Source organism: Heptranchias perlo, chromosome 40 (genome assembly GCF_035084215.1).
Source record: "Heptranchias perlo isolate sHepPer1 chromosome 40, sHepPer1.hap1, whole genome shotgun sequence".
Lineage (NCBI taxonomy): Eukaryota > Metazoa > Chordata > Chondrichthyes > Hexanchiformes > Hexanchidae > Heptranchias > Heptranchias perlo.
In genome coordinates this window covers 5,464,039-5,490,389 of record NC_090364.1, presented here as the reverse complement: position 1 = coordinate 5,490,389, position 26,351 = coordinate 5,464,039, and the positions used below count along the sequence as shown (strand labels likewise).

Genomic DNA, 26,351 nt, shown 5'->3' with positions numbered 1-26,351 from the left:
GAAGAGCAAAAGTTACTCGCTGTGCGACTACAGAATTGCTGTTCATTCAGCTGGGTAGGAGTTACTCATTATGGAACTGGGCAGAGTTACTGCTTACTCAATAGGATAAGGGTTACTCATTGTGTGGAATTGCTGTATTCAGCAGGATAAGGGTTTCTAAGTGTATAACTGTACAGGGTTCCTGTTTGTTCAGCAGGGTAAGGGCTACTCTCTGAAACTATACAGATTACCTGTTTAGTCAATAGGGTAATGGTTACACACTGTGTAATTGTACAGAATTCCTGTTTATTCAGCAGTGTAAGGGATATTCTCCATGTAACTGCACGGAATTCCTGTTCATTCAACAGAGTAAAGGTTACCAACTGTGTAATTGTACAGTTACTGTTAATTCAACAGGGGTTGGGTTGTAGATGAGAATCGCAATAGCTATGTATTTGCAATTCTTTCCCTACCTGTTGCTCAGTGCGTGCATTCATGTAAAAATCCAGCAGAATGTTAATGTGCATTACTGATACACGTTTTGCTGACAAAATGGAGATAAAGATCAGCTGAAAATCTTTACTGCTGAGTGCCACAAAACAAGGGAAGGATTTGTGTTATACTGCAGCTTGTAGCAATTGGTGTCAAAACCTCTGGCAGACATGAGGCAACCTTTAGTACATACGGGGACAAATGCAACTCAAAACAAATGATCAAAATGGGGAAAGGTTGTCAGGGATTGTTGGCTTGTCAATCAGTATCTCCCGCTTAGAAACTGTATGACAACAGAAATATCACAATCTGTACAATGAAGATGTTGTTAGAGAATTTCAAAAACGGGTCTATATTTAGAAATCATTTTAAATGGAGGGTAGTAGGAAGGGATTGTTGGCCTAAGTAGTTACCATGGCAATGCAACAAAATGAAAGATATGAAAACATAGGATTCAAAGAACAGCTTTTACACAAGGGATGCTTCAGAGCTACAAGCATTGTCTCAAAGCTTTTCCATGAAGATTATACTTGTCAGAAGTTTTCAAAATTGTGTGAATCTATCCTCCATTTTAAATTGGTATTCTGTTGGTAGACAACACACAAGTAAAACCTGACTTGGTTTTTGCAAATGAATGTGAGCACCTATCATACCTGAATCTGCTCAAAGGGTACTTCAAAGCTGAATGACTCATTGTAGTATGGATTCAAAGTGTTCTTTTTAATGGTAGTCTTCTTTTTCTTCAGCCTCTTGCCATTCTGCATGAGCTGGATCTTCACATATGGATCTAGGGTAGACATGTTAATCATTGGAATAATCAATAACTGCAAACTATGTATAATATACTGCCACGTAAGACTGAAAAAAATCCAGAATGTTATATTCACTGTAATATCTAACCTTCTGAGTGCTGTGGCCAACTTTGCTCATTTAGGCTCTGTTGGGTTGCAGAGTCCACTAGCAAGCATACTTTTAGCAGAAACCCTTTTGGTAATAAAGCTATTCCTGAGGTTATTGCAGTGTTCATGTTTACATCTGCTTCACAGCAAATGAGCTGAGAAGAAACAAAACTCCTTCACCCAGGGAAACTGCATCCAAATCAGGTCAAAGGTTGTGATGTGACTACATCAGTCTTCACAATCTTGACTTCCTATTAGTTTGGAAAACAAACCTTCAGAGCGAGCATTCAATGGAAATTATTTTTAACAGAACTTGGTCCCAATGGACAATGGGAGCAGGGCGGCAGTAGAATAAAGGTAAACAAAAATGGCTTTGCCATTCTAAAAATGATGTGGAGATGCCGGTGATGGACTGGGGTTGACAATTGTAAACAATTTTACAACACCAAGTTATAGTCCAGCAATTTTATTTTAAATTCACAAGCTTTCGGAGGCTACCTCCTTCCTCAGGTGAACGATGTCCACATCGTTCACCTGAGGAAGGAGGTAGCCTCCGAAAGCTTGTGAATTTAAAATAAAATTGCTGGACTATAACTTGGTGTTGTAAAATTGTTTACCATTCTAAAAAGGGAGAGGAAGCTCAGAACTGATACTAGTTAGGAAGTAAAATTAAATTTATAGTATATATGATATGGAAGGAATAGGAAAGAGAAAACAGGAAGAAAAAAGGATGATAATGAAGGCACAAGTAAGGCTTTTTCTTTTTTATGTAAGATTTCTTTTCAGTGCTTAATAGTTTAGCGTTATAATAATAAAACTGATTTCGAATTCTTTTATTACTGTGGTAGTGTTTGTATCAGTGTATCAGGGTGTGAGCCAAAAACAGGACCATTGTCCCCATGGAAATTGAAGCCAGCTAAGAAATACTACCTGCCGATGAGTAAATTTGACAGCATTGGAGGGTGGGTAAATTTGCCCATGTAAATTTGCACATTGGGTTAATTAAGTACAATAATCCATCTTGTGGGCATTTGACCATAAATTGAAACAGAGATTATTCTAACGTTGCACAGCTGATTGGTGATATCACTCATGGTGGAATATCCTGGCCGTTATACCTTCAAAAGGAAATTGATCCATTGGAGAGTGTTCAGAGAAGAGCAACAAGGCTAATTCAGAGGCTTTATGAAGAGCTGGACTTATTTTCAGTGCCAAGATTCATACTTGTAAATGTAAGCAGCTCATTTGGCTTGAACTGTGAGCGTAGAACTGAAGGATGCAGGTATAAAATTAATTATTTTTAAACTAGATTGGAGGTATGAATATTTTTCCCCACAGAGCCATGGATATAGAAACAGACTCCCAGCAAAAGCAGTTAATGTGATGTTAGTTAATTACTTCAAAAGAACTGCATACATTTTTGGTTAGGATTGCCATTGAAGACAGTTTGCTTCTACCTATGCAACACAGCTTACCTCTGCCCCTACCTCACTGAAACCTTTTTCCCCACTCCAGACTTGATTTCTCCAACTCTTTTCTCATCGGCCCTCTGAGCGCCACTTTAGACAAACTCCAACTCAAACAAAATTCCATTGCCTGCACCGTCCCTAATTAATCCCTGCTCACCTATCCACTTGTTCCCTGTGCTCCAACTCACTGAATTCAAAATCCTAGTCCTTGTCGTTAAATCTCTCCATTGCCTTCACTCCACCCCATCTCTGCAAACTTTTCTAACCCTATGTTGCAGCCCCTGCCCTTCACTCGTCCAATTCTGGCCTCCTGTGTATTACCACCCTCACTGTTTCTCCACTGATGGAAGAGTCTTCAGCTGCCTTGGCCCTACTCCCTGGAATGCCCTTCCTAAACCTCGCTGTGTTGTAACTGCTTTCTCCATCTTTAAGAGTCTCCTCAAAGCACAGCTTTTCGATCATGCTTTTGATCATCTCTTTTCTACCATTACTTGACATCTGTTCTCTCCTATGTGAAGTGCCTTGGGATGTTTTATTTTGTTAAAGCCATTATACAAAATGCAAGTTGTTGTTGTATCAACAAGAATAATATATCAAATACTCCATAGAACAAGATGAGTCCTAAGCTGCTTTGGCTAAGGGAATGACAACTGTGGAAAGCAGCCAGCCAGGACTGAATAGTGGAGATTTGGGGATGGATAGATATTCTGGAGTTTTGCTCCATTAGCTTTGAGTATCAGGGAGTATTTATACAAAACTTCCACGTCAGAGATGAAATGGGTAGGGTAGAGTCCATATAGGGCATATTGTACATGGTCTGTGGATGGAGTAGGCTTGATGACTGTTTCTTGTTCCAACCTTCTTTATATTCATATACCATCAAAAAAATCCTTTTAGACCTGTAATGCATTTCATGAACTGCATGGACCTGGAATTATCATCCTTACTCTTGTTTAAATGCTCTTGATTTGCTCTCTTTGTAATATACCCCAGTGATTTTCATTGTCACACTGACAGGCCTACAATATACAATATCATGTTGGACATTTTCAGAAAAATAGATCAGTCATATTCTAATCATCTGACAATATCCCTGTTTTTAATGTCCTGTGATTACTGTTCGCACCCCCCCTTACTTGCAGTGCTACACACCCTTTATTTATTTCTTCCAATCCCTCTATACTTGGTTATATGAACGTCACTCCCATCCTCTGGTCTTAAGCAAATCTCTGTTTGGTTGCTTATATCCACCTTCTCATTTAGCACACAACCCTTAGTCTCCAGTACTTTAGGCTCCTTACGTTAATATAAAATACATTAATTTGTCCACGTTACTGGTTCATATCAGTTACTTTGTTATTACCTTGGGTATGTTAGTGTAGTGGTTATGGTACTGGACTACCAACCCAGAGATTGTGAGCTCAAATTCCACCTTGGACAAGTTGTGATACTCAATTCAGTATTTGTGGTGATGAAAGTTATTGGATTGTCATAAAAATTCAAGTGGTACACTAATGCTTTTCACTTGCTGTTCCTATTCAAGCCACTCAGTTATACAAACAGAGCAAGTAAGGATGGGCCGTGTCACCTGCATCCCAAGAACAAATAATTCTCTGTTCTTAACATCTTACATTTTTCACTATACAACATAAGGTATCCACACACATTCACACACTGGTATAAATTCTTTAAGCCAGCAACCCACCTGGACCCGATCCCAACCTAACCAGTCCCTGACCAGCAGTAGGTTTCACCCAGACCTCAGCTGGGTTAACAATCGAAATGCAATATGAATCTCAGAGAATAAGACCGTATGTATGAGGAGATTGAATTCAGTTCAGCCCAATTTAAACTAGTCTTTGCTAAGTTTCAGACTCATAAATACACTTACACCGCATTTACCCTGGAGATGGAATCTGGCATGCAGAGTAAATTACTTTATAATGGCATCGAACCGAAGATTCACTGTGTTATTTTTGGACCAAAAGGGTCAGATACAGTTTAAGAGCCAAGAAAAATTGGCACAACTAGACGGAAATTAAACCCCAGGATGCCTTCCCCTCTCTATCTTCCTATTTTCCCATCCTACATATATGATCAATAACAGTTGCGCATATCACCATTCCTGATGTGAACTTAATCTCTTGTTGCCTTCATCTGTTTCCTAAAATACACATGCCTTATTTTTTAAGAAGTTGATAGAGCTTCCTCTTTAATTGCATCTGTAGATTTGTTCCAACTGGATTTAAATTGTGGGAAATACACTAATGAGTATTGTATGTTAGCTAGATATATGTCTTGTGAGGGATGTGTACATATGGTTAAAAATCCCTTGAATGTACAATGCCTAGTGTGAAATGATTAAACATAATCAGTGAGTATGTGGGAGGAAGACAAAAACAAAGAGACAGAAAGAGAGAGAGAGAAAGACAATGACTGGGGAGGGAAAGATAGATGGGAATAGAGAAATGGGTAGAAACAAAGAGATGAGGAAAGAGCAATCGGGAGCAAGATTAAGAGAGAGCAAGAGAAAAGAAAAGGGAGAAAGGAAGTTTTTTAAAATATATATATATTCATTCTAGGTATATGGCTGCCGTTTATTGCCCATCCCTAGTTGCCCTTGAGAAGGTGATTTTGGGCCTTCTTCTTCAGCTGCTGCAGTCCATGTGGTGAAGGTACTTCCATAATGGGAAGGGTGAGTGTTAGGTAGGGTGTTCCAGGATTTTGACCCAGCGACCTTTCCAAATCAGGATGGTGTGTGACTTGGAGGGGAACTTGGAGGTGATGGTGTTCCCATGCACCTGCTGCCCTTATCCTTCTAGGTGGTGGAGGTCATAAGTTTGGGATGTGCTGCCAAAGAAGCCTTGGCAAGTTGCTGCAGTGCATCCTATAGATAGTACACACTGCAGCCATGGTGTGCCGGTAGTGGAAAGAGTGGATGTTTAAGCTGATGGATGGGGTGCCGATCAAGTGGACTGCTTTGTCCTGGATGGTGTTGAACTTCTGTGTTGTTGCAGCTGCACCCATCCAGGCAAGTGGAGAGTATTCCATCACACTCCTGACTTGTGCCTTGTAGGTGGTGAAGAGGCTTTGAGGAGTCAGAAGGTGAACCACTCACCACAGAATACCCAACTTCTGACCTGCTCTACTGGCCACGACATTTATGTGGCTGGTCCAGTTGTGTTTCTGGTCATTGGTGTCCCCCCAGGACGTTGATGGAGGATTCAGAAATGGTAATGCCATTGAATGTCATGGGGAGGTGGTTAGGCTCTCTTTTGTTGGGGATGACCACTGCCTGGCATTTTACGAACCCTCTCTTTGGCCTTATAAGCAGTATTGAGGGACAGCAGCAGTGTATAGTTAACAACACCCAACAATTTCAAGCAGAAATTTTTTTTCAAAGCATACAGATCTTACCTGATAGTCCACCCACATCCATTTTCTTGAGGTTTTTGGCCTCCAGTACAATGACTGTGAGTTTCCCTGCTGTCGGGACATAGCGAAGAGAGAAGCAGATATCGCCCAGTTTCTCTTGCTTTAACAAATGGCAAAAATGTTAATGAAAATCTGAACAACAGAAATGAGTAACTGAGATTCCTCACAAATGAACTCTAACTGTGTCTAGTTTAAGCAATAAGGCCGCTGGCTGAACCTTAGATGAATCCTAGAACATTATATGCTGCTGATGACTGTTCTCGCTCATCAGGTTGAATTTTCTGATGGATAAAATATCAATCCTGCGTACACTATCCATTTGTGCAAATGACTGGTGTTAGCACAATATCCTGTGCATCACACTAAACAGAACAAAACAATGTGCTGTCAAAATGATGATTGGTCTCTGGCTGAGGCCGTTTTTATCTTAAATGCTTTTGCAGTTTTGTTTTTGCACACCGATGTGAGGGATGTTAGTGCTTGGAAATGGTATAATTTCCATTTCAAAAACCCAGTGTCATCATCAAGCATTCCCAGATTATTACATCACTATTAGCTGCATAGTAATGGGTCCTCTAGTCTGTGGCCTCTCTGAGTGATCTTGCTAAAGAGTGAATGTACTGATCTCATGCTTCCAGCAGGGAGCTGGAATCAAAGGTAGGGTGGATCAGACACGCAGCTACAACAATAAACACGATTCTCTGACCCACGCTTGCTTTGAGCATGGTTCTCCATGAGAGCATGGAGTAACTGAATTTATCCCCTAGTGCTAATTAATGCTAAATTAGGGATAGTTTTGTGTTTTGGATAGAACCGGCTGTGCATGTGCAGAATGTTTTCTCTTAAATATATGGATCAAAAGCCAGAGTTTTAAACTCCACAATTGAAATCAATGGCTAGAAAATTGGGAGCACCGCAAATCAGATGCATTGGCCTCCAGTCTTAATTCTCCATTCTGCACTTCCGCAACAACAAAAACAACTTGCATTATTATAGTCCCTTTAATGTAGTAAAAAGTCCTAAGGCGCTTCACAGCAGCATTATCAAACAAAGCACGGTCTCTCAACATTAGGGCTTTAATGTCCGGTTTTGAGCTGCAAAAATTATTGGGCGGCCACCACAAAACTGGACTGTCCTGTTCAAAACCAGATCAGGGGTCACCCTGGCAGTCTCAGAATCGTCTCTCCTCTCTCCTAATTGAAGAACACAGTCCTGGTCCAGGAGAGGGATTACGCCTTCTTTTTCAGGTCTGTTTTGAGTGAGTACTTTTGCTTTTCACTTGCTTCACTTATATAACTTCCTTATCATGAATAGAACCTGTCCTTCAGGGAGTCTGTAATAAACCCCAGCCAGCTGCCTGAGTATTAACTCCGTACCTCCTCCTTCTCAGCTGACTCAAGGTCTCGCCACTCCTCAATCACATGAGCTAGATCAATGGTGCTCATCGGAATCCGAATTTCGCCAATAGCATCGTGCTTCGAAAACCTGTCAAAGTCGTACACCGACATCACCAGGATTTTGCCACCAAGCTCTGAGTATGGAATCTGGAACAGGAAAGAAAGACTGAAGTAACAACAGAAAACACTGGAAATGTGCAGGAGGTCAGTTATCTGAAAAAGGTTAGGTTGCTGGTTCAGGTGGGATCCTTTGTCAGAACTCAGTATAAATTAAAAATATTCTTTCCTACTTTTGAACAACAACTTGTGTTTATATAGTGGCTTTAACACAGAAAACAATCCAAGGCACTTCAAAGAGGAGAAACAGATGCTGAGCTGTACTAGAGGAGTTAGGAGAGATGACAAAATCATGGTTGAAAAGATAGGTTGTGGGGAGGCTCTTAAATGCAAGGAGAGAAACAGCAAGGTGTAGCGGTTCAGGGAGAGTTTCAAAGAGTAGGGACAAGATAGCTGAAGGCCACCAGTGTTGGAGCGGAATTGGTTGGGGATGCACAGAGTCAAAGGATCTCTGAGTGTAGGGCCAGAGGAGATAAGGTGGGATGAGTTATCTGTATATGATATAGTGAGCCAAGTCTAATCCAGGCTGTCACTTTAGTGCAGTATTGAAAGAGTGCTGCCCTGATACAGCTGCATTCTTCCTTTTTTTTAATTCATTCAAGGGATGTGAACGTCGCTGGCAAGGCCAGCATTTATTGCCCATCCCTAATCGCCCTTGAGTAGGTGGTGGTGAGCTGCCGCCTTGAACTGCTGCAGTCTGTGTGGTGAAGGTACTCCCACGGTGCTATTAGTTTATCCTTATGCAATGATAAACTGTTCTATTCCAATGTTAAGCAAGTTTACTCTTATTATGTGAATCTTGTGCTCATCAAGGTGAGGCATGTTAACACTGGGGAAATGGAACACTTCATATTTCAGGCAACCAGAGTCAGCACCAAACATTCCAGGTCAGATAGATGTAGACTAAAGCTGCCTTCACTCTGCTCAACAATGTGCTCAGCCCCAAACTCAGAAAAGCACTTCCGACTGCACCAGTGTGACTATTTTCCATTTCATGCAACAGCCATTCTGTGATCCCTCTGAGTGAAATTGTTAATTAGTGCCAAATTAGAAACAGTTTTAATGCTGTGGCAGAGGCCCGTGGTACCATAATTCAGCAAGAGTCCGCACATTCAGGAGATTAGGGTTAAGGGGAGGAAATGGGGGAACTAAACTCTTGCAATCTGCATCAACAACAACATGACTGGTGTCAGTAATTACCACACAATATTTGCTACACTCAGCTCCACTTATGTCAATAATAGAAAATGTCTTAATTGCTACACTCAGTTCCACTTATGTCACTACTGTATAAAAGTGAACATTTCTGCTAAATGAATAGAAAGAAAAAATAATAAAAGCATTTTGTCTATACACCCGTTACACTCACTGTTGTCATCTTGCTACTGTTGTGTATTTATACTACAACTTTAGCACTATTCTGAAGCGTTTTCTACTTCACAATAACACTGAAGAGGCCACATAAATCTGAGTCAGGGCCCGATGGGAACTAGTGATCGACTCCCAGGAAGGGGCAGTCACAGAGCTGAATGTAGCAACTGGACTACTGATCCCAGCTCTGTTGTTGATGCAGGTTACAAGAGTTTTTCCTGCCATTCCCTCCCCTTACCTCTAATATCCTGGAGCATAACTCCAATACATCATCACAACTGCATACAAAGTGCTCAGGTGGGTCTGTTGGTCACTTTGTAAGCCAAGCTGGTGTTAGTTTGAATGCTTAAAGCATGGTGATGCTCCTTCCCACACACTCTAAACACTTAGGGCCCGGAATTCTGATAAGGCCACTCCATTGCTGGAAGTGGGAGGAATGGGCTGGACGTCCACCACTGGCTACTGGTTAGGGCAGCTGGTCATGTCTGTAAAATCACATCAGCAGCACCTGACCTGATCTACCAGCACAACTCAAAGTGGCCTGCAGCAACTTACTGGGCAGGGGCGGAGTCAACTAGGACCTTCCCAGGCCAAAGATAAAGGTACGTTTTTATTATCTTCATCCATTAAGGCAGTTAGTTGCTGGTATTAGAAAGGTAATCAATCCCCTCCAGGACTGATTGCTTCTGTCTGGCAGACTTCTAGGGCTTTTCCAAGGACCTCAATAGAACTCTCTCCAGTTCTCAGCTGGCAAGAGTTCCATTAAGGCCTTGGAAGAGGTTCTGAGTGGCATCCTTGCAGTCCTTGGTTCTGCCCCTAATTTTGGTTCTTGTTGGGTAATTTGTCTGTAGTTGCATTCTGGCCTGATGAGAATTTTGAGCAATTAGATTTTAACTGCTGGGAGCTGACTTTGCGCACCTGTGCAATCAAGCACACATACACACACAGCTCTCTCCTGGGCAGTAGAATTGCAGTTGCAGCCAAGCACTAATAGGAGCTAAAACTGAAGCTACTGGTGTCAGGTCTCAGATCAGTAACTGGAGTTTAATGGTGGCATAATTAACTTTAGGCTTAAGTTTCTGTTAAGTGAGCAGTTTAGAACGGTAATGTCACAGAGCAAGCAGATAATGTGGGGTTTGTTCATGTTATCTGGTGAACACTTGGAATACAAAGCAGCGACCAAATTCAAATCAGTTTGACTGCCAACTGACTCCCACCGTGAACTTTGGTGCACATTATTAGAGAATCATTCACGCAGCAGGTAGCAGAGTTTACTTGCATTTTAACAGAACATGTAACCTAAAAATAAAATGTGCTTGGCGCAGCGGGCAATGGCACATTCCCTGGTGCACTGTGGCTTGATGCTATGTCTGCTTAGCGCAGTGGTGAAATGTGATGTTCATGTTCTTTGTGGGAAGCTGGCACATGACACTAAGGGAGTCAAGGGATATGGGGATCGGGTAGAAAGGTGGAGTTGAGGTAGAAGATCAGCCATGATCTTATTGAATGGCGGAGCAGGCTCGAGAGGCCGTATGGCCTACTCCTGCTCCTATTCTTATGTTCTTATGTTCCCCTTTACTGTGCTAATTGCATTCAACCTGTGCATTGCACTGCACTCATCCCTCCCCCATGCTTTTTGCCAGCCTGGTGATTAAATACCAGCCAGGGCTATTACAGCTAAGGAATACATTCGCTCATGAAATCACTCCAGTTTAACTATGGTATTAAAAACTCAATATCCCATCATAAATTAGGTTACATGTGTATTTAAAAGCCCTTTAAACAGCGCAGTATTATCACAGCACAGCAGGCTTTGCAAATGTGAGACTCTTATTTCAAGATATTTTCTCCCCTACACTTTCCTTATCTGCCCACACTGTACGCAATCAATGGGTAAGGGTTCTACTTTCCTTTATGGGTAAACTCCCTCACTCCTCTCCTCGCTGATCTACATTGGCTCCCCTTCCCCCAATATATTAAATTTGAAATCCTTGTCATCCATCATCTTTAAATCCCTATATTCCCTCGGCCCAACTGATCTCTGCAAGCTCCTTCAGCCGTATATCCCCTTCCCCAAACACTTTGTTCCTCTGACTCCACCCTTTTGTGCCTCCCTTTGCTCCACCAATAGCGGCCTTGCCTTCAGCCACCTCGGCCCCACTCTCTGGAATTCCCTCCCTAAACCACCCCACTTTTCCGCCTTCCCCATCTCCTTTAAAAACCTTCTCTTTGACCAAGCTTTCGGTCACCCCATCTGATCTCTCTCTACTTCAGCATCCGTTTTCCCAACTGTGAAATCTTTTTTCTCCGTTAAAGTTGTTGTTTAATGAAAAAGTAAATGTAAGTAAAGTGGTAATGGAGTTTTTTTTTCTTCTGTTTGCCGCTACTTAGTCTTGCTCCCTGTACATAATTGAGATTATGAAATTGGCAGATAGAAAATGTTGCCTCAAGGACTGTGCGGATTTCTTCGGAGTGGGATAAATACAAGTATCAAGCCCATTACTCATACTCAGACCTTTGAATTAGTTTTCCGTTGGAAGAGAACGATGTCAAAGTTTAAACGGAGCGTGGTCAGAAGCAGCAGTAGATTTAGGAGGGGGTGTGGATGCAGTCGCTTTATTAACTTGATTCAAGATGGCAGCTCCAAACTGACCTGACTTGTGGGGCGAGTCAGCCACGAGTTTATTCATTTGAGTGTGTGATTATTTTATTTATTTCATTCATATCTTTATTGAAAAAAACTTTTAACACTTATAAATTCACATTTCACATATGTCCATCCTTTTCCTGTTAAGACTGGCAGACTTGTCAGCTGTAAATCCATTTACTTGCGTGTATGAGCTGCCAGCAGGAGTCAGATTGGATCAAGTCGGGGTTGTTAGGAGCAATAGGGTGGGGTTGAGCTGCCAGCAGGAGTTGGGTTGATAACTGGAATGCAACACATCCCACCTAAATCCGTCACTGTTAGCTGCCATGTCGATAGCAAGATAGTTCCACTGATATATACCGATTTTCCTTTTGCCAGTTTCCCCCCTCCTCTCCTGAAGGTACATACTCTTTCTGGAGTGTGGTTCCACAGATGCTGGGCATGCTATGGTACACTGCCCTAGCATTTGAACGCAGACAATGAATGTCAGCAGGCTTGTCAACTGTGCAAGGCATCACAGCCACCCTGATCCTGTCTTCAGCCGGAATTCACTTTCCAGCAGGAACGGTTGGATAGTAATCAGAAGCGGACTATTTGCTTCCTCTCCTTAGCCAGGGGGTCATTGAGGCCAAATGTAGCATCCCAATTGCTGATCCGGTTGAATTAACTCAGCATAGACTGGGAATCTAACCTGTCAGCTTCTAGTTCATGAGGCTTAGTGATATAAGAGGCCTGCTTTTGCCTGCTGGGCTATAGGGGAGCAAAGATGCAAAATATACATTCAGATAGAAATAGGTAGATACACAGAGAAATTACAGCCAGTCATTGTTAGCTTCTGCAAGTTGATATGAAGATTTGCAATGCAATAGCCATTCGCCTGTAAATACTTACATTGTTCTTTGCGAGATACAAATCTCTGGATATAATCCAATGCAGTTGCTTGGTAAACAGCTATTGTCACCATATGAGATTGTGGCCTTTGATTCAAAGTTAGTAAATACCACGATACAGACACAAAGAACAATAATTGAATATAAATACATTTCTTGGCTATGAGCCTCTGTGGAAATTCACCATTCAGAATGTTAGAAGCTATCTGAGCATCTCCAATACTCATCCCTTCAATTTCTCCTCCGGTACATTGTCTTGTCTATTTCATAAATCAGCTTCTCCCAGTTTATTATAGTCAAGATCTGGCTCTTACTAACTGCTCCAATCTGTCATTTCTCAAATTACTCCAGCCAAGTGACAGCTGCCCAAGTCAGTCTTTAATCATCTGCTCTTTGGGAGCTAGCAGGAAACGCATTAATCACCCGCCCAGATTGTCTGCAAAGCTTAAGCCCAAACTGGCAGCAACACAGAATCAGAGGTTACAGCCCTTAGTGGGGATTGGTAAGAAAGCTTCAATCTGATTATCTCTACACATACACCTCGTGTCACCAAGATCCAGACAGTCATTTCATGAGATTTACAGTGGGGATAACAGCAATACATCAAAACTATTTTAAATTAAAACATTTTAATGATAACATAAACTCATACACATATCCATCCTATGGTTCAATTTATACTTGCTTTTAATACAAGAAACAAAGATAACTGTACAGAGGAGGATTAAAACTTGCAAGTACAATGCCTTATAATGTCTCAAAGCAATTCACATACAATAAATGACTTTTTGGTGTGCAATATTGAGGAGGAATTTTTGGCCAGGACACTGGGCGAACTCCCTGTTCTTCAAAGAGTGCCACAGGATCTTTAACATCCACCTGAACAGGATCTAGGTTTCGCCTCATCTGCAGGAAGGAACACTCGACAATGCTTCCCCCAGTATTACACCAGAGTGTCAGCCTGGATTGTGTGCTCAAATCCTGAAGAGCGGCTTTGAACCCTCAATCTTCTGATTCAGAATTGAGAGTGCTACTCATGGAGCCAAGCTGACATGTTTGAGAAAATCAGATGGAATTGCAGAGTGTGGTCCTGTAATCCCACGTAATAAAAATGGAATTTGACTCAACCAAAAAACTAGTTGCCCTGAACATGTGGTTAAAAATAGATGCTTCTGAGTATGTTTAACCAAATTGAGATTATTCTTAGAATCATAAATGTCTGCTCTGACCTTCATGTAGTGATGGTCATCTACAGTATATACATTTTTTGTGGGATGAATGTTTGTGTTTATCAAGCTGAGGGATGTTAATGCAAGAAACAAACCTTCCTCACTTTTTGTACCCAGCATCGTCAAGCACTCCCAGGCTGGGCAAAGCACAAGAAGAACTTGCATTTCTATCATGCCTTTCACGACCTCTTGATGTCCCAAAGCACATTATGGCCAATTTAGAATTTTTGCAGTGTAGTCACTTTTGTAATGTAGAGAAACGCGGCAGCCAATTTGCGCACAGCAAGGTCCCGTAAACAGCAATGAGATAACGACCAGATAATCTTTTTTTTAGTGATGTTGGTTCAGGGATAAATATTGGCCAGGATACCGGGAAAATTCCCCTGCTCTTCTTCGAAAAGTGCCATGGGATCCACCTGGGATTTTCCATCCACCTGAGAGGGCAGACGGGCATCGATTTAATGCCTCATCCGAAAGACGGCATCTCTGACAGTGCAGCACTCCCTCAGTACTGCACTGAAGTGTCAGCCTTGATTATGTGCTCAAGTCTCTGGAGTGCAGCGAGAACCCACGATCTTCTGACTCCGAGGCGACAGTGCTACCCACTAAACCAAGACTGACAGAGGTTATGCTTGTACTAAACTAAGGGAGCTGGTGTGGGCAAAGTGCATTAAACATTGCACAGCAGCATCTCTTAATTTACCACTTCAAATTGCTCCCACTGCTTTCACCACCAGTCCTTCACCCGGGTGTTTTATAGCTTAAAATATTCTCTCTGAAGATGCAACTCAAGTTTGCAAAGACAAAATCTGCAATGGTAGTGCTGGGTGTTTTTCACAATATGAACAGTGTGAAAATTCCACACGCCCACCATTACACTTAAACTGAAATCCTGGTGCGAACACACTGTCAGGGCAACAAGCAGAGCACTGATAGAGCCTAATAGAATCCAGTCATCACATTTTATATCTGGGAAGTCCAATAACATCAGAAGTTTAACTATTAGTTGTCTTTTCAAATTCCTACCTTGAAGGTAAAGGATTCATTAAAAGTGGGGTTGAGAGTCTTGCGATGAACTTTGGTCTCAAATTTTTTCTTCTTATCTGGCAAGAGGTAGACTTTCACATAGGGATCAGACGTTCCACCAATATCCAATGCAGCCAAATCAGCTGCCTGGATCATCCCAACAATGAGCTGAAATCACACAGAACAAACCATTAGCATAAAAAAAAACAAAGAGCTCCAATTATAGCGGCCCCGAGCATTGGCAGAGCAGCTGTTTCCTAACAAGAAAATCTCTCGGTAGCTCTTTTGGTAAAGCCAGCGGGTAACAGAGCCATATGGACCAGGCCAGCCTGATTTCTGGCCTGAGTTAGCTGATCTCAGCCAAGGTGGCACTAGAGGGATTACAATTCGCCTCAGTGCTCCTGGGCCAGGGAGAGGAAAACTGGCTCCTGATCACTGTCCAATGATCACTATCCTGCTGGAAAGTGTGCATGTGTGGATAGTGGGTGAGGACAGGATCGGGTTCAGCTGCAATACACCCACCCCCCCCCCCACCCCTCCAGTTGAATAGCCTGTCAACAATCACTGTGTAGGCTTAGAGACAAAGAATGGAAGGTACTAGAGGGCATTGGTGCCCATGCATGAGGATGAAAAATCAAAAAAAGGACATAAAATCAGGAGTTGTTCAATTCTGTGGTGTTGGTCACTTGCACATTCAAGTACCAAAAGTAATTGTTACCCTTTTAAAAATATCTGTTCTCAGGATCTGGGCAACAATGGCATGGCTGCATTAATTATCCATCCCTAGTTTCCCTGACAACCGAGTAGCTTGCTAGATCACTTCAGAGTGCATCAAGAGTCAACCACATAGTGTGGGACTGGAATCATGTGTAGGCCAGATCAGGTGGTGGGGGGGCAGGGCAGGTTCCCTTCCCTGAAGGACATTACAACAATCTGGCAGCTTTCATGGTCATTTATTTTTCTGGTACCGGCCCGCAAATTACAAGATGTAACTCCACAACTTGCCATGATGGGACGAACTCATGTTCTCTGAATCACTAGTCTAGCACCATAACCACTATACCATTTTTAGGGAGCTATAATACATTCAGGCCTAGAAATTGGGCTGTGTGGCACCCGTTTTTTACGTGCTACGCGACCTACCACGGCCCCCCCACCCCTGGGCAGTCCCATTTACCTGAGGGCAGCTGCGATGATAGCAGCAGCCCAATTTCTCAGCAGCCCTCTCCACTCTTTGCCAGCGGACTATAGCACTACACCGGTTCTATGACAATGAGGTGCGCGGCCCAATATCAGTGACGCCACGAACCCCCCCCCCAACCCCGAATGCCCAAAAATGGGCGCTCTTGAATTTCTAGGCCCAGTGTTCCTTGAACAAGAAAGCTGCAGATGACTGGACAGCTCTGCACTTCAGCTCATTGCTGTGAGACATGCGAGAGCTGTGTGTGTGGATCCCCAGGCATGATGCGTGTCCCACACTTGGTGGAGAATCTGGCCTCTGGCGAATCAAAGAACTCCAATTATAGTGGTCATGAAGATAGCTGTGGTTAAGGAAGTTCTTCTTTTACTCACAAGGTGAAGGTAATTGGGGATTCAGCCATGAGGCAGATGTGAGAAAACTTTAGGTGCAAAAGGAATATAATTGGGATTACCTCCACCCCACCTGTTGGAACACAATGTGAGGCAGTCTAAAAATGTCAGTCCTGTTAAGTGAAGGGAATTGAGACACAAACCTGCCCATTCTGAAAGTCATAATCCAGGGAATATTGCAGTTTTCCAAGCTTCTCTTCTTTCTTTTCATCTCCAAGTAAACTTGGATCCAGATCTTCGACATCCGGCTGTACCTTGAATCCCAAAGTACAAAGATGATTAAAATTCAGGCATAGCCACAGTAACTGAATGTACCATTCCTTCATAACCATACCGCCCCACATCTAACCCGTGACTTTTAATTGGGAAGCTTAGATGCAGGATCAAGACCCATACTGGGTAATTTTATGAGTCTGAATTCCCACCGGGAAGAGTTTTCCAACCATTAAAATAGGTCATGAGCACTGGAATTTTTGATCTGTGCCTCTGGTTGGAGAGATTCGCTGCCAGCAGTATAGACCCAAGAATTAGCCTTATAGAGCAGGGCACCAGTGAGGCTAAAAAGAGAGAAGAGGTAAATCAGGATTAGGTGACACTAAACCCAGATTTTAAAAGCCTGTAGATTGGAGGAGGAAGGGAAGATAGAAGGCGGTGAGGATTTCCACAGATTTAATGTCCTAGGAAAACATGAATTAGAGTAGGAGTAGGAGACAGTTCAGCGATTTCAGCATTGTGAGGAATATCTTGCTCTTTTTATCACCAAACCGTACAGTTCCATCATGTACTCCAGCTACCCTGTGCCATTCCATTTTCTGTTTAAGTACACACATACAAGTTTGTAAACAGTATTCTCTTATACTTCAAATGTCTGCACACAATGGGATTGATCTTTGACTTTGTGCAATAGTGTGAAACGAGTGATAGCGATTCAGCAGCCCGTTTTACATCTCTCCCGATTGACTTCAATGGAAATAAAAATGGGGAGAGATGCAAAACAGGCTGTCGACTCGCTATCATCCCCTTTGGACTATCGCACAAAATCAACATCTGCCCCAATCAGTCTCAGCCATGTTTTCACTCACCAGAAGTCACTAATTAATTGGTAGGAAAGTGGAACTCGTCAGCTGTCTGTGAAAACACTGCACACTGCACACTCCTAAATAAACGTTGTGATATACTTTGTGTTATTTTAAAGATAATATAACAATTTTTGGAATTCATGGATTAATGGGGTGATACTTAGCGCAATAGAGAAAGTAAAACTGGAATAAAACTTTCAGAAATGCCAGGAGGACACAGGCTCAGGATTGTGAAGGTCACGATGAGTACAGATGCCAGGAAGTATTTCTTTACACAGAGGGCGATCAACAGCTGAGAGGGTTTCCAGGAAGTGTGGTTGAGGTCAGGATACTGGACTCATTTAAGAAACAGATGCTGTAATGGGGAAGACGATAGGATTGTATAACGGGTGGATGGGATCAAAGAAGCTGAGTGGGCCTTCTTGCTCCAATCTTATCTTATGATCTTGTGGATAAACATGTACCTGATCTGAGCAGATAATTCCAGTGCCCAAGTGTAGAATTTCGATGCACCATTCCCATGTGGTCCAGTTGCAATTAAAGTTCTTGGCAAATAAGTTCATGCAAAAGCCAGGGTATAGGTTACATCTCTATACAGGGTTTTATGACTTGCAAAGCTGAGGTGTCGTTTATACACTGCTATAAATTGAACAATTTTACCAATTGGCCAGGAGTAAAAATTGCAGATAATGACTTTCACACCAGTGCCCCGACCACAGCACTATATTCCTGGATTTGTGATCTGTGCTTGTGAGGCTGCTCAATAAGGGGATAGCTGTGAGGCAGTGGGATTTTTGATGTGGGGAAGAGGTGGAAATTTGCAGTAGCAAATTGCTTGATATGGGAAAGTGTCTGTGTGACAGTGAGGGGCACTGTGGTAGTGGTGTGTTTATATATGGAGGATTATGCAGCAGTGAATTATTTAATATAGAAGGCTGTGTGGCAGTGGTGTGTTTGATATGGAAGATTATGCAGCAGTGGTGTGTTCTGGTTCAATCGCTGGCCTGCATTGAGTTAGGTAATCCCAGCAGGACAGTGGTGGGAGCGCTATGGTTGACTTCTGCATTCCTGGGCTGGAGAGACAAAGAAAAATGACTCCTGATCACCTTCCAGTCACCCCTTTTGGAAATGGATACCAATTGAGATGGCCCTCTTGGTCAAACTGCCTGCTAACACTCACTGTCCAGACTCACAAATGAAGACCGGTCACTTGGTAGAGGTGCCTGAGAGCCACTGCATGGTGTGGAACCATACAGGAGCTATAGTTGATACTTTCAGGCTGTCATGGGTAAGGGAAATTAGAGGAAAATTAACAGCAGAAAAAAAGTGTGACTTGCTGCAGCACACCTCCTTTCAATCAATCCCTCAGAAACAGTAATGGCCAAAATGAAGGAGGGTAGTTGTGATACCAGGAGGCAGTGGGTTGGGAATGATGGGGTGGTCCAGTATATATGATCATCCAAATTTGATTCTCCTAAATCCTTGGTTCGTTCAAACACTTTTAGTAATTGGGATGGTTTCCTTGAACTACACTATAATATTGCGAAGTTTCAGACAATATGATATTGTATTCTAATGGTTAATAGTGTGTGGGCCACAATGAATCAAGATTCCTAATACATTGTGATGACTCCCACGCAGGTCTGAGCAACTATCCCTGTCAGCATCCGTGATGGATCACTAAATGTTATGAAACGCTGTCTGATGAGGCAGCGTGCTATCAAAAATGATAGCAAGTTTGGAATATTATACTCTGAGAGATATTCATCTCATATCACTGATAACGTATATCCCTGCTGACATTCTTGTTATGACCATTCCGCGAACTCAACTCCTACTTCTTTCCTGCAGGGATCAGAAAGAATCCTATCCACTCCTTAATCCGCACTGACAATGGGTATTCCTCAGTGTTTGCTTTGTTTTCTCAGCCCAATCTTTCCAATAGGCCACGTGCGATTTAAAGAGAAGCAGAAAATGCTGGAAATACACAGCTGGTCTGTCAGCATCTCAAAGGGAAAAGACCAGTTAACATTTTTGGGTTAAGACCCTTTATCTTTATTAATCGGCTTTTTCTCTTCACAGATGCTGGCGGATCTGGTGTGTATTATCAGCATTTTCGGTTTATATTTCAGATTTCAAGCATTCGCAAATTTAAAAATTTTTTTTACAGCTACAATTTTTATTTTAGTGCCATTTATTCTCCACAATTTACTTAGTTTCCTGACGTAATTGAGATAATAAACTCAAGAACTACAGAAACAACATTCTGAATTTTCTCCCTGATTGAAAAGATTAAAGATGCAGCAGGATATTTAAATCCACATCAGCATAAGCAGTAAAGCCACAATATAGGATTGTCTTGGGAACAAGGTCACATATTATACATGAAGATAACCAACTCAGTTCTTTGTATTATTAATATTAATATATAAATCATACACATATACACTGGAATACCAGAATTTACTCTTCACAATCAATTGGATGTAGGGATCAAATCCTATCAGCCAAAACCCATTCACATTTAGCAGACTTATTTTCTATTCATTAATCTGATCAGTATAAGTCAGTTGGACTGCTCAGTTTGTGCAAGGAAAAAGAAGGAATCCTTTGTTAAGCGAATAAGGAAGGATGCCTAAAAATTGAATTCAAAGTAATAGGATGGCCCACTCTCAGCTCTGTTCACCAGCACTTCTAACAATTTCAACTTGAACAGTAAAGTTTAACATTCCTCCAGTGGACTCTTAATTCAAGCGAAGTTGATCTTTTTCATGGGAAAGCACTTTGCATGGTGCGACAGCTGGTAACCGATCAGCTGTTTCAATCCTCTCTTGTGCTGCTCAGACTATCACTCAAACTACTGAGCTGCCACCTTCGAGTTCAGTGATCATTGTTATATTGATCATTTGGGGGACCTGCCTAAATCAACCAACATAAGCAAATTCCACTGTATGCGATGCATACTGATACTTTGAAATTACAGCCAGTTATAAGTTGCAGGTGCCTTTCCCACCATAAGATGTTCAGCTAATTGAGTTACACTGTATTGTGATATTCAGAGGTAATGATTACATGTGTCATTTTTGCCAGCAATGAACAACTCTACTGTGTAGTTTTCTATCAGTAACGTAAAGCAACCAGAGGACTCAAACAATTGTATGGCATGTCGAACACCTTTCCTGTCCTTTCCTCCAAATCAGATGTTGTGAGGCACAGACTTTAAAAAAATCTGGTCAAAATGACCTTAAATACAGGAGATCTGCTTCAGACAGGTTGTAGCTTCACGGGTCATTTCATGAACTATATCCAAAAGACACATCCTTGGTTCCCACTAACTCCTGATTAATATGAACCGAATCGGACTGTGTCCCTAGAGAACATGAATGTGGAGCACCTGATAAAATGTGGACCACTGCAAGCTAGGGATCACTTTGCAGTATTAGAGATTTCCTTCTCATGTCCACAGGACGGGAGTTTTGTTTCATTTCAGATTTAGATGGAACTTTATCATAGAATCATAGAAAGGTTACAGCACGGAAGGAAGCCATTTGGCCCATCGAGTCGGCGCCAGCTCTATGCAAGAGCAATCCAGCTAGTCCCACTCCCCCACCGTATCCCTGTATTAGATAGTGATTTTTTCATCTGGTTTGGCATAATTAAGTTTGAGAATGAAGATAGCTTTTACTTGTTTCGGATTATGATTTTATGTGCCACTGGAAGCTGGACTTCCTTCCATTCATTAATAAATACTTTAAAAGATTTTTTTTATAGAATTCCGCAAAGTTTACACACTTTCATGGGTTATAGCATACCTCAGGTTACCTTACAAGGTACATGCAGATTTATAAAGTGAGGATCTTGCTGAGTTCTTTTTGCAAACATAGGTTGATAGAGGGAGGCTTGAATTGAAGGTGGGTCTAGGTTCTCAGACAGAAGGTGAGGGCAGAGTTTGGGCAGTGTGTAGTCTGCTAGGGTGCAGAAGAAAGCTGCAGTCTCCCTCATCAACTGAAGACCCTTGAGTCTTTTTGGCTGTTGGGGGTGGGTGGAGGGGGTCAGTGCGCTGTGGGGAGTGCAGGGACGGAGTGAGTTTGCAGAATGTATATTACAAGTAGCTCGTCAGAAGATTGTAGGCACTGCGAGGCCCTGAGTCTTGGAAAATTTCACCCACAGATCCTTTCCTCTCTGCTGGTAAAATGTTGTACATGTCTCATAATTTTGCTACATTAGTCACCATTGGAAATCTTCAGCAAACCTATGTGGAGAAGATGGCTGAAAAAGTCTTGCAGTATGCATGCAGCAACCGATAATTCAAAGGTGACTTCCTGTTGACAGATTTTTGGACAACAAATAAGCATGCTCACAGCGTCTGAGCGCAGGGAACGTCAGCCGTCAGCACTCGTACAATCAGCTGCAAGCCAGCTGGTTTTGCCAGTGCCCATTCAACCAACCCATCTGCATCAAGAGGTTTGTGACAGAAGCAGCCTGAGAACGAAGATTGAAGTTACTCAGGCCTTCCAGGGATATTCCAAATTGGTAATTTTATTGCCAGGTACCGCACTGCAGGCTGTGTTGCTCACTCACCTTGTCAATGTAACTCTTTCCCAGATCCTTCACCTCCTTCATGTTGATTTGAGCTTTGCCCTTGTCTTTTCCTTTCTTTTGTTTCTTCTTCTTGGAGCAGCATTTCTTACAGATACAAAAGCAGCAGCACAGCAGGAGCAGGCAAACTACAATTATTATGGCAGCCAAGGCCCAAGGTGGAACTGCACAAGGTAGCACAAATACAAGCAAAGAAAACACAGTTAATCAAAGTCATTTGCAATCAATGCAGTGACACTGATAGATTTTGTTGGGTAAGGGTATCAAGGTATATGGAGCTAAGGTGGGTCAATGGGGTTGAGATATAGATCAGCCATGATCTAATTGATTGGCGGAACAGGCTTGAGGGGTTGAATGGCCTCCTGTTCCTAAGTTCCTATGACAGTGCATTTCCCAACACATTTGCAACTACAGTGTTGATACCCCTGCCCGTGGGGCTGGCAGTTATACCTGTGTGACATTATATCCTGGAATCCACAGTAAACTGAGAGCAGGGTGAATAACTGAAGTTCATTCATTAATCTTCCATTTTAATGTCAATGTAGGTGGACAGTGTCTCTCACACAGTCCATTTCGATTACTTTGTTTACCTTAAAAGATTTTGATGCTTCCTTTTTTTTTTAAAACCCTTGCACCAAATATGAGTTGGATAACTCGTAATGCCCTCATGGCAGCTGGGGATGGGCGAGAACTGCGGCCTTGCCAGTCTCATCCACATCCCAAGAACTAAACAAAATGGTCTCCACTCTCCTGCCCATCTGCTCTCATGCAGACGTTTTAATCCTAGCAACACAACTCGTTGTCCTCAAATCGTGGATACTTTTCAGCCCCGTCAAACTTCAACATTGAAATGTGCAACAAATAAACAAAGACCCTGACAGTAAATTTCCATGTTCTACTTACATTTTCTTGCATGCACTGAAACGATTAATCGGGAAAGAAAAAGAAATAGTAAGAAATAAAGGAGGAAACAGAAAACAAACATAATTAAAACAAAAAAGCTAGTGGGTATATTTTACAATCTCGTGCTTTGCGTGTCAGGAGCTCATGCCGAGAATTAAAATTGATTTTCTGATTTGCGTTCCTGTCAAGCAAGCCTCTGTGCTGAGTGTGCTCACTCGTAAAATTTACCCGATAAAGTCCACAGGGAGGCAATAAACATTCAGGTTATATAGCACTTCAAGAAAATAAGAGATGAAAAATATTAGCTAAAGTCACTTAACATGGAAATATTGTATAAACCGAGGAGGCACTAATTGCTTTTACAAAGTTCTCCATCTACTGCCTCAATCTGAGATTGACAGAACCCATCTAATGGAGATTAGTTCAGTGATCAAAGATGTTAGGAGTCAACCACGCTCACTAACACTGATATACCCCAAACCCTTCACTGTAACTGATATATCCTACAACCCTTGTTGTAACACTAATATACCCCACACCCCTGTCTAGAACACTCTCTGATATATGCCAAACCCCATGTACACTCACTGATATATGCCACACTCCTCTCTCTAACACTCTGATATATCCCAAATCCTTCAATGTAACACTCTGACATACCCACATCCCTCTTTGTAACACTCTCTGATATACCCACACTCCTCACTGTAACAATCCCTGATATACCCCACACCATTCACTGTAACAATCCCTGATATACCCCACACCACTCACTGTAACAATCCATGATATACGCCACACCACTCACTGTAACAATCCCTGATATACCCCACACATCTCACTGGAACAATCCCTGATATACCCCACACATCTCACTGTAACACTCTCTGACATATCTCCACCTCTCACTGTAACACCCACTGTAATACCTCACACCCCTCACTGTAACATCCTGTAATATACCCCACGCCCCTCAACTGAGCCGCATTTGCTCATTCGTGGGCATGCTGTACTTTACTTCATGCAGATCTGGTAATTTCACTGGAATGTTCTTAAATCCAATAAGTAGAGAGTTGCTGATGTGACTTACTTGGTATTTTGCTCAGTTCATTCATGAATTTGTTCTTCATGTGTGAGAACACATCTTGTTTGCTTGGTGTCTCTGTGGCATTGTGGCCTGGCTCTGGCTCTGGAGTTGTTACAGCGGATACCATCGCGGCTTCCCTGCGTGCTGCATTCATTTTCAGCCTTTAATCAGACAGTTGGATGTTGATCCTACAGGTATTGCAATGAAGCGATTACTTGAATAGCAAGAGGCAAGGAAATGCCTGAAAAAAATACTTAGAGAATGTCACCCAAGGGAAACATCCAAAAATTGAGCCAATAAATTACCAAGTATGAAGCCTCAGAAAGAAATAATGATCACCCTCAAAATAATAACCATCCTCTGTGTAAAGAATTTTTTCTAGCCTCAACTTTAATTCTTTTTGTCATTATTTTAAATTTGTGCCATCTTATTACTGCCCCACTGACCATGGAAACAACTGATCGATATTTACTCGATCATAACCATTCACAATCTTGAAGACCTCCATCAGGTCACCCCAACCTTAACCCTAAGGCTATCCCTAAATCTTTAAGCTTCTCAGCTCTCGTGAAAAAGCCTCAACTTCTCAAGTACCTCTTCATAACTGTAATCCTTTTCATGGCAGGGCAACACAGCCAACTCATCCAATGTCCACACACATGAACATTTCCAGCAGGACTGAATGGATAGTAACTAGAATCAGGAACGCTACCTGATGTTTCCCGAGGGAAACTGAGGCCAACTACTGCTGCTCAACTGCTGCCCTGTCCAAGATCAGGAACAGAACCTGGGTCCTTCCAGCTTGGTAAGACAGCAGAGACAATCGAGGGTGCCTGGCATGTTCAGATCTTCTACTGATATGAAGCAAAGCCCAATAGACTGATCTGATGATATTTAGTTGTAAGGAGTCGCACAACACCAGGTTATAGTCCAACAGCAGAGTTCTTGGTGCTGGTATTAGTGCTGTTGCTGTATTGTTGCTGTAGTGTGGTTTCTCATGTCATTGAGGCGTTCATTTTAAGTGGAGTTGAGAGCATTGTTGCAATATTTCGATACTTGGAGGCACTGGCAAAGTTTAGGTGAGTGGAGAGATAGGGAATAGTTGTTTCAATGTTTAATTCGATTAACCTTTTGATTCTGTGCTAAGGTTCAAGTGATTGTAGATATTAAAGACTCTGGGTAGTAATTCCTTGACTGTGAAGTGCTTTGAATGTCCTGAACATGTGAAAAGTGCCATATAAATGCAATTTAAAAAAAAATTCTTGCATCTTCCTCTGTACACTGCTGTAGATTGTAAAGCTAATGTGGTGTCAACTGTGGCTCAGTGGGTAGCACACTTGCCTGAAAGTCAAGGATTCAACTCCCATTACAGACATTACTGACAATTCAGTGGAGGAGTGAGTGCTGTACTGTTAGAGGTACAATCTTCCACATGAGATGTTAAACTGAGGCTCTGTCTGAGGTGGATGTAAAAGATCCCATGGTGCTAATTTGAAGAAGAGCAGGGGAGTTCTCTCCAGTGTTCTGGCTAATACTTATCCCTCAACTAAAACAGATTATCTGGCTGTAAAGTGCTTTGGGATGTCGTGATAGTTGCACTGCACCCATTTGGTGCCTGAAAACTGGCTGAAATTCCTAGGCCATGACCTCTGGGTTACTAGTCTAGTACCATAACTATTGTACCAATATTTTTCCCAATGGAAAGAGAGGGCTTAATGTCACAGTTGTATTTGTTACTGTTTTTAAAAGCATTCTATCTCTTTCAATAAAAGGGAAAGCTATGTCCAATAACAACCATCTGTTTCACTCTGACATGTTGCTGAAATACAATACAGTGACAGACATTTTATGTAAACTTTATTTTTCCTTTCCCTGCCACCTGCCAGAAGCTTGTCACTCAGAGATACAGCTTGGCTCCCATCTCATCACCTGCCGTCACACAATGCTCCCTCATCAACCATGGACATCCAGCTCAGCGGGTTTCCGTGGCAACAGTTTCATCCCTGGAGCTCCACCACACACCTCAACTGGGAGCAAAAGGCTAAGCAGGAAGAAGTCAAACAGAAATGAAAAGGCCGCCATGGTATCAACTGTCTGAGTAACCTTTCCATTCATATTTATATTTCAAGTGGAAATCTTTCA

At 42.2% G+C, this 26,351-nt stretch overlaps 1 protein-coding gene across 2 annotated transcripts in view; it reads right to left on the bottom strand.

Moving 5' to 3' along the window:
• LOC137305345 (synaptotagmin-1-like) overlaps positions 1–26,351 on the bottom strand; it is a 116,241-nt gene that overhangs the window by 1,528 nt on the left and 88,362 nt on the right. For both annotated transcript variants that reach the window (XM_067974183.1, XM_067974184.1), the window contains 7 exons: positions 24,213–24,397; positions 22,202–22,383; positions 16,685–16,795; positions 14,952–15,119; positions 7,651–7,818; positions 6,257–6,374; positions 1,125–1,258 (listed from right to left, as the gene is read on the bottom strand). In XM_067974183.1, coding sequence (XP_067830284.1) covers positions 1,125–1,258; positions 6,257–6,374; positions 7,651–7,818; positions 14,952–15,119; positions 16,685–16,795; positions 22,202–22,383; positions 24,213–24,363 — 1,032 coding nt within the window. In that variant the 5' untranslated portion in view covers positions 24,364–24,397. The remainder of the gene's footprint in view (positions 1–1,124; positions 1,259–6,256; positions 6,375–7,650; positions 7,819–14,951; positions 15,120–16,684; positions 16,796–22,201; positions 22,384–24,212; positions 24,398–26,351) is intronic.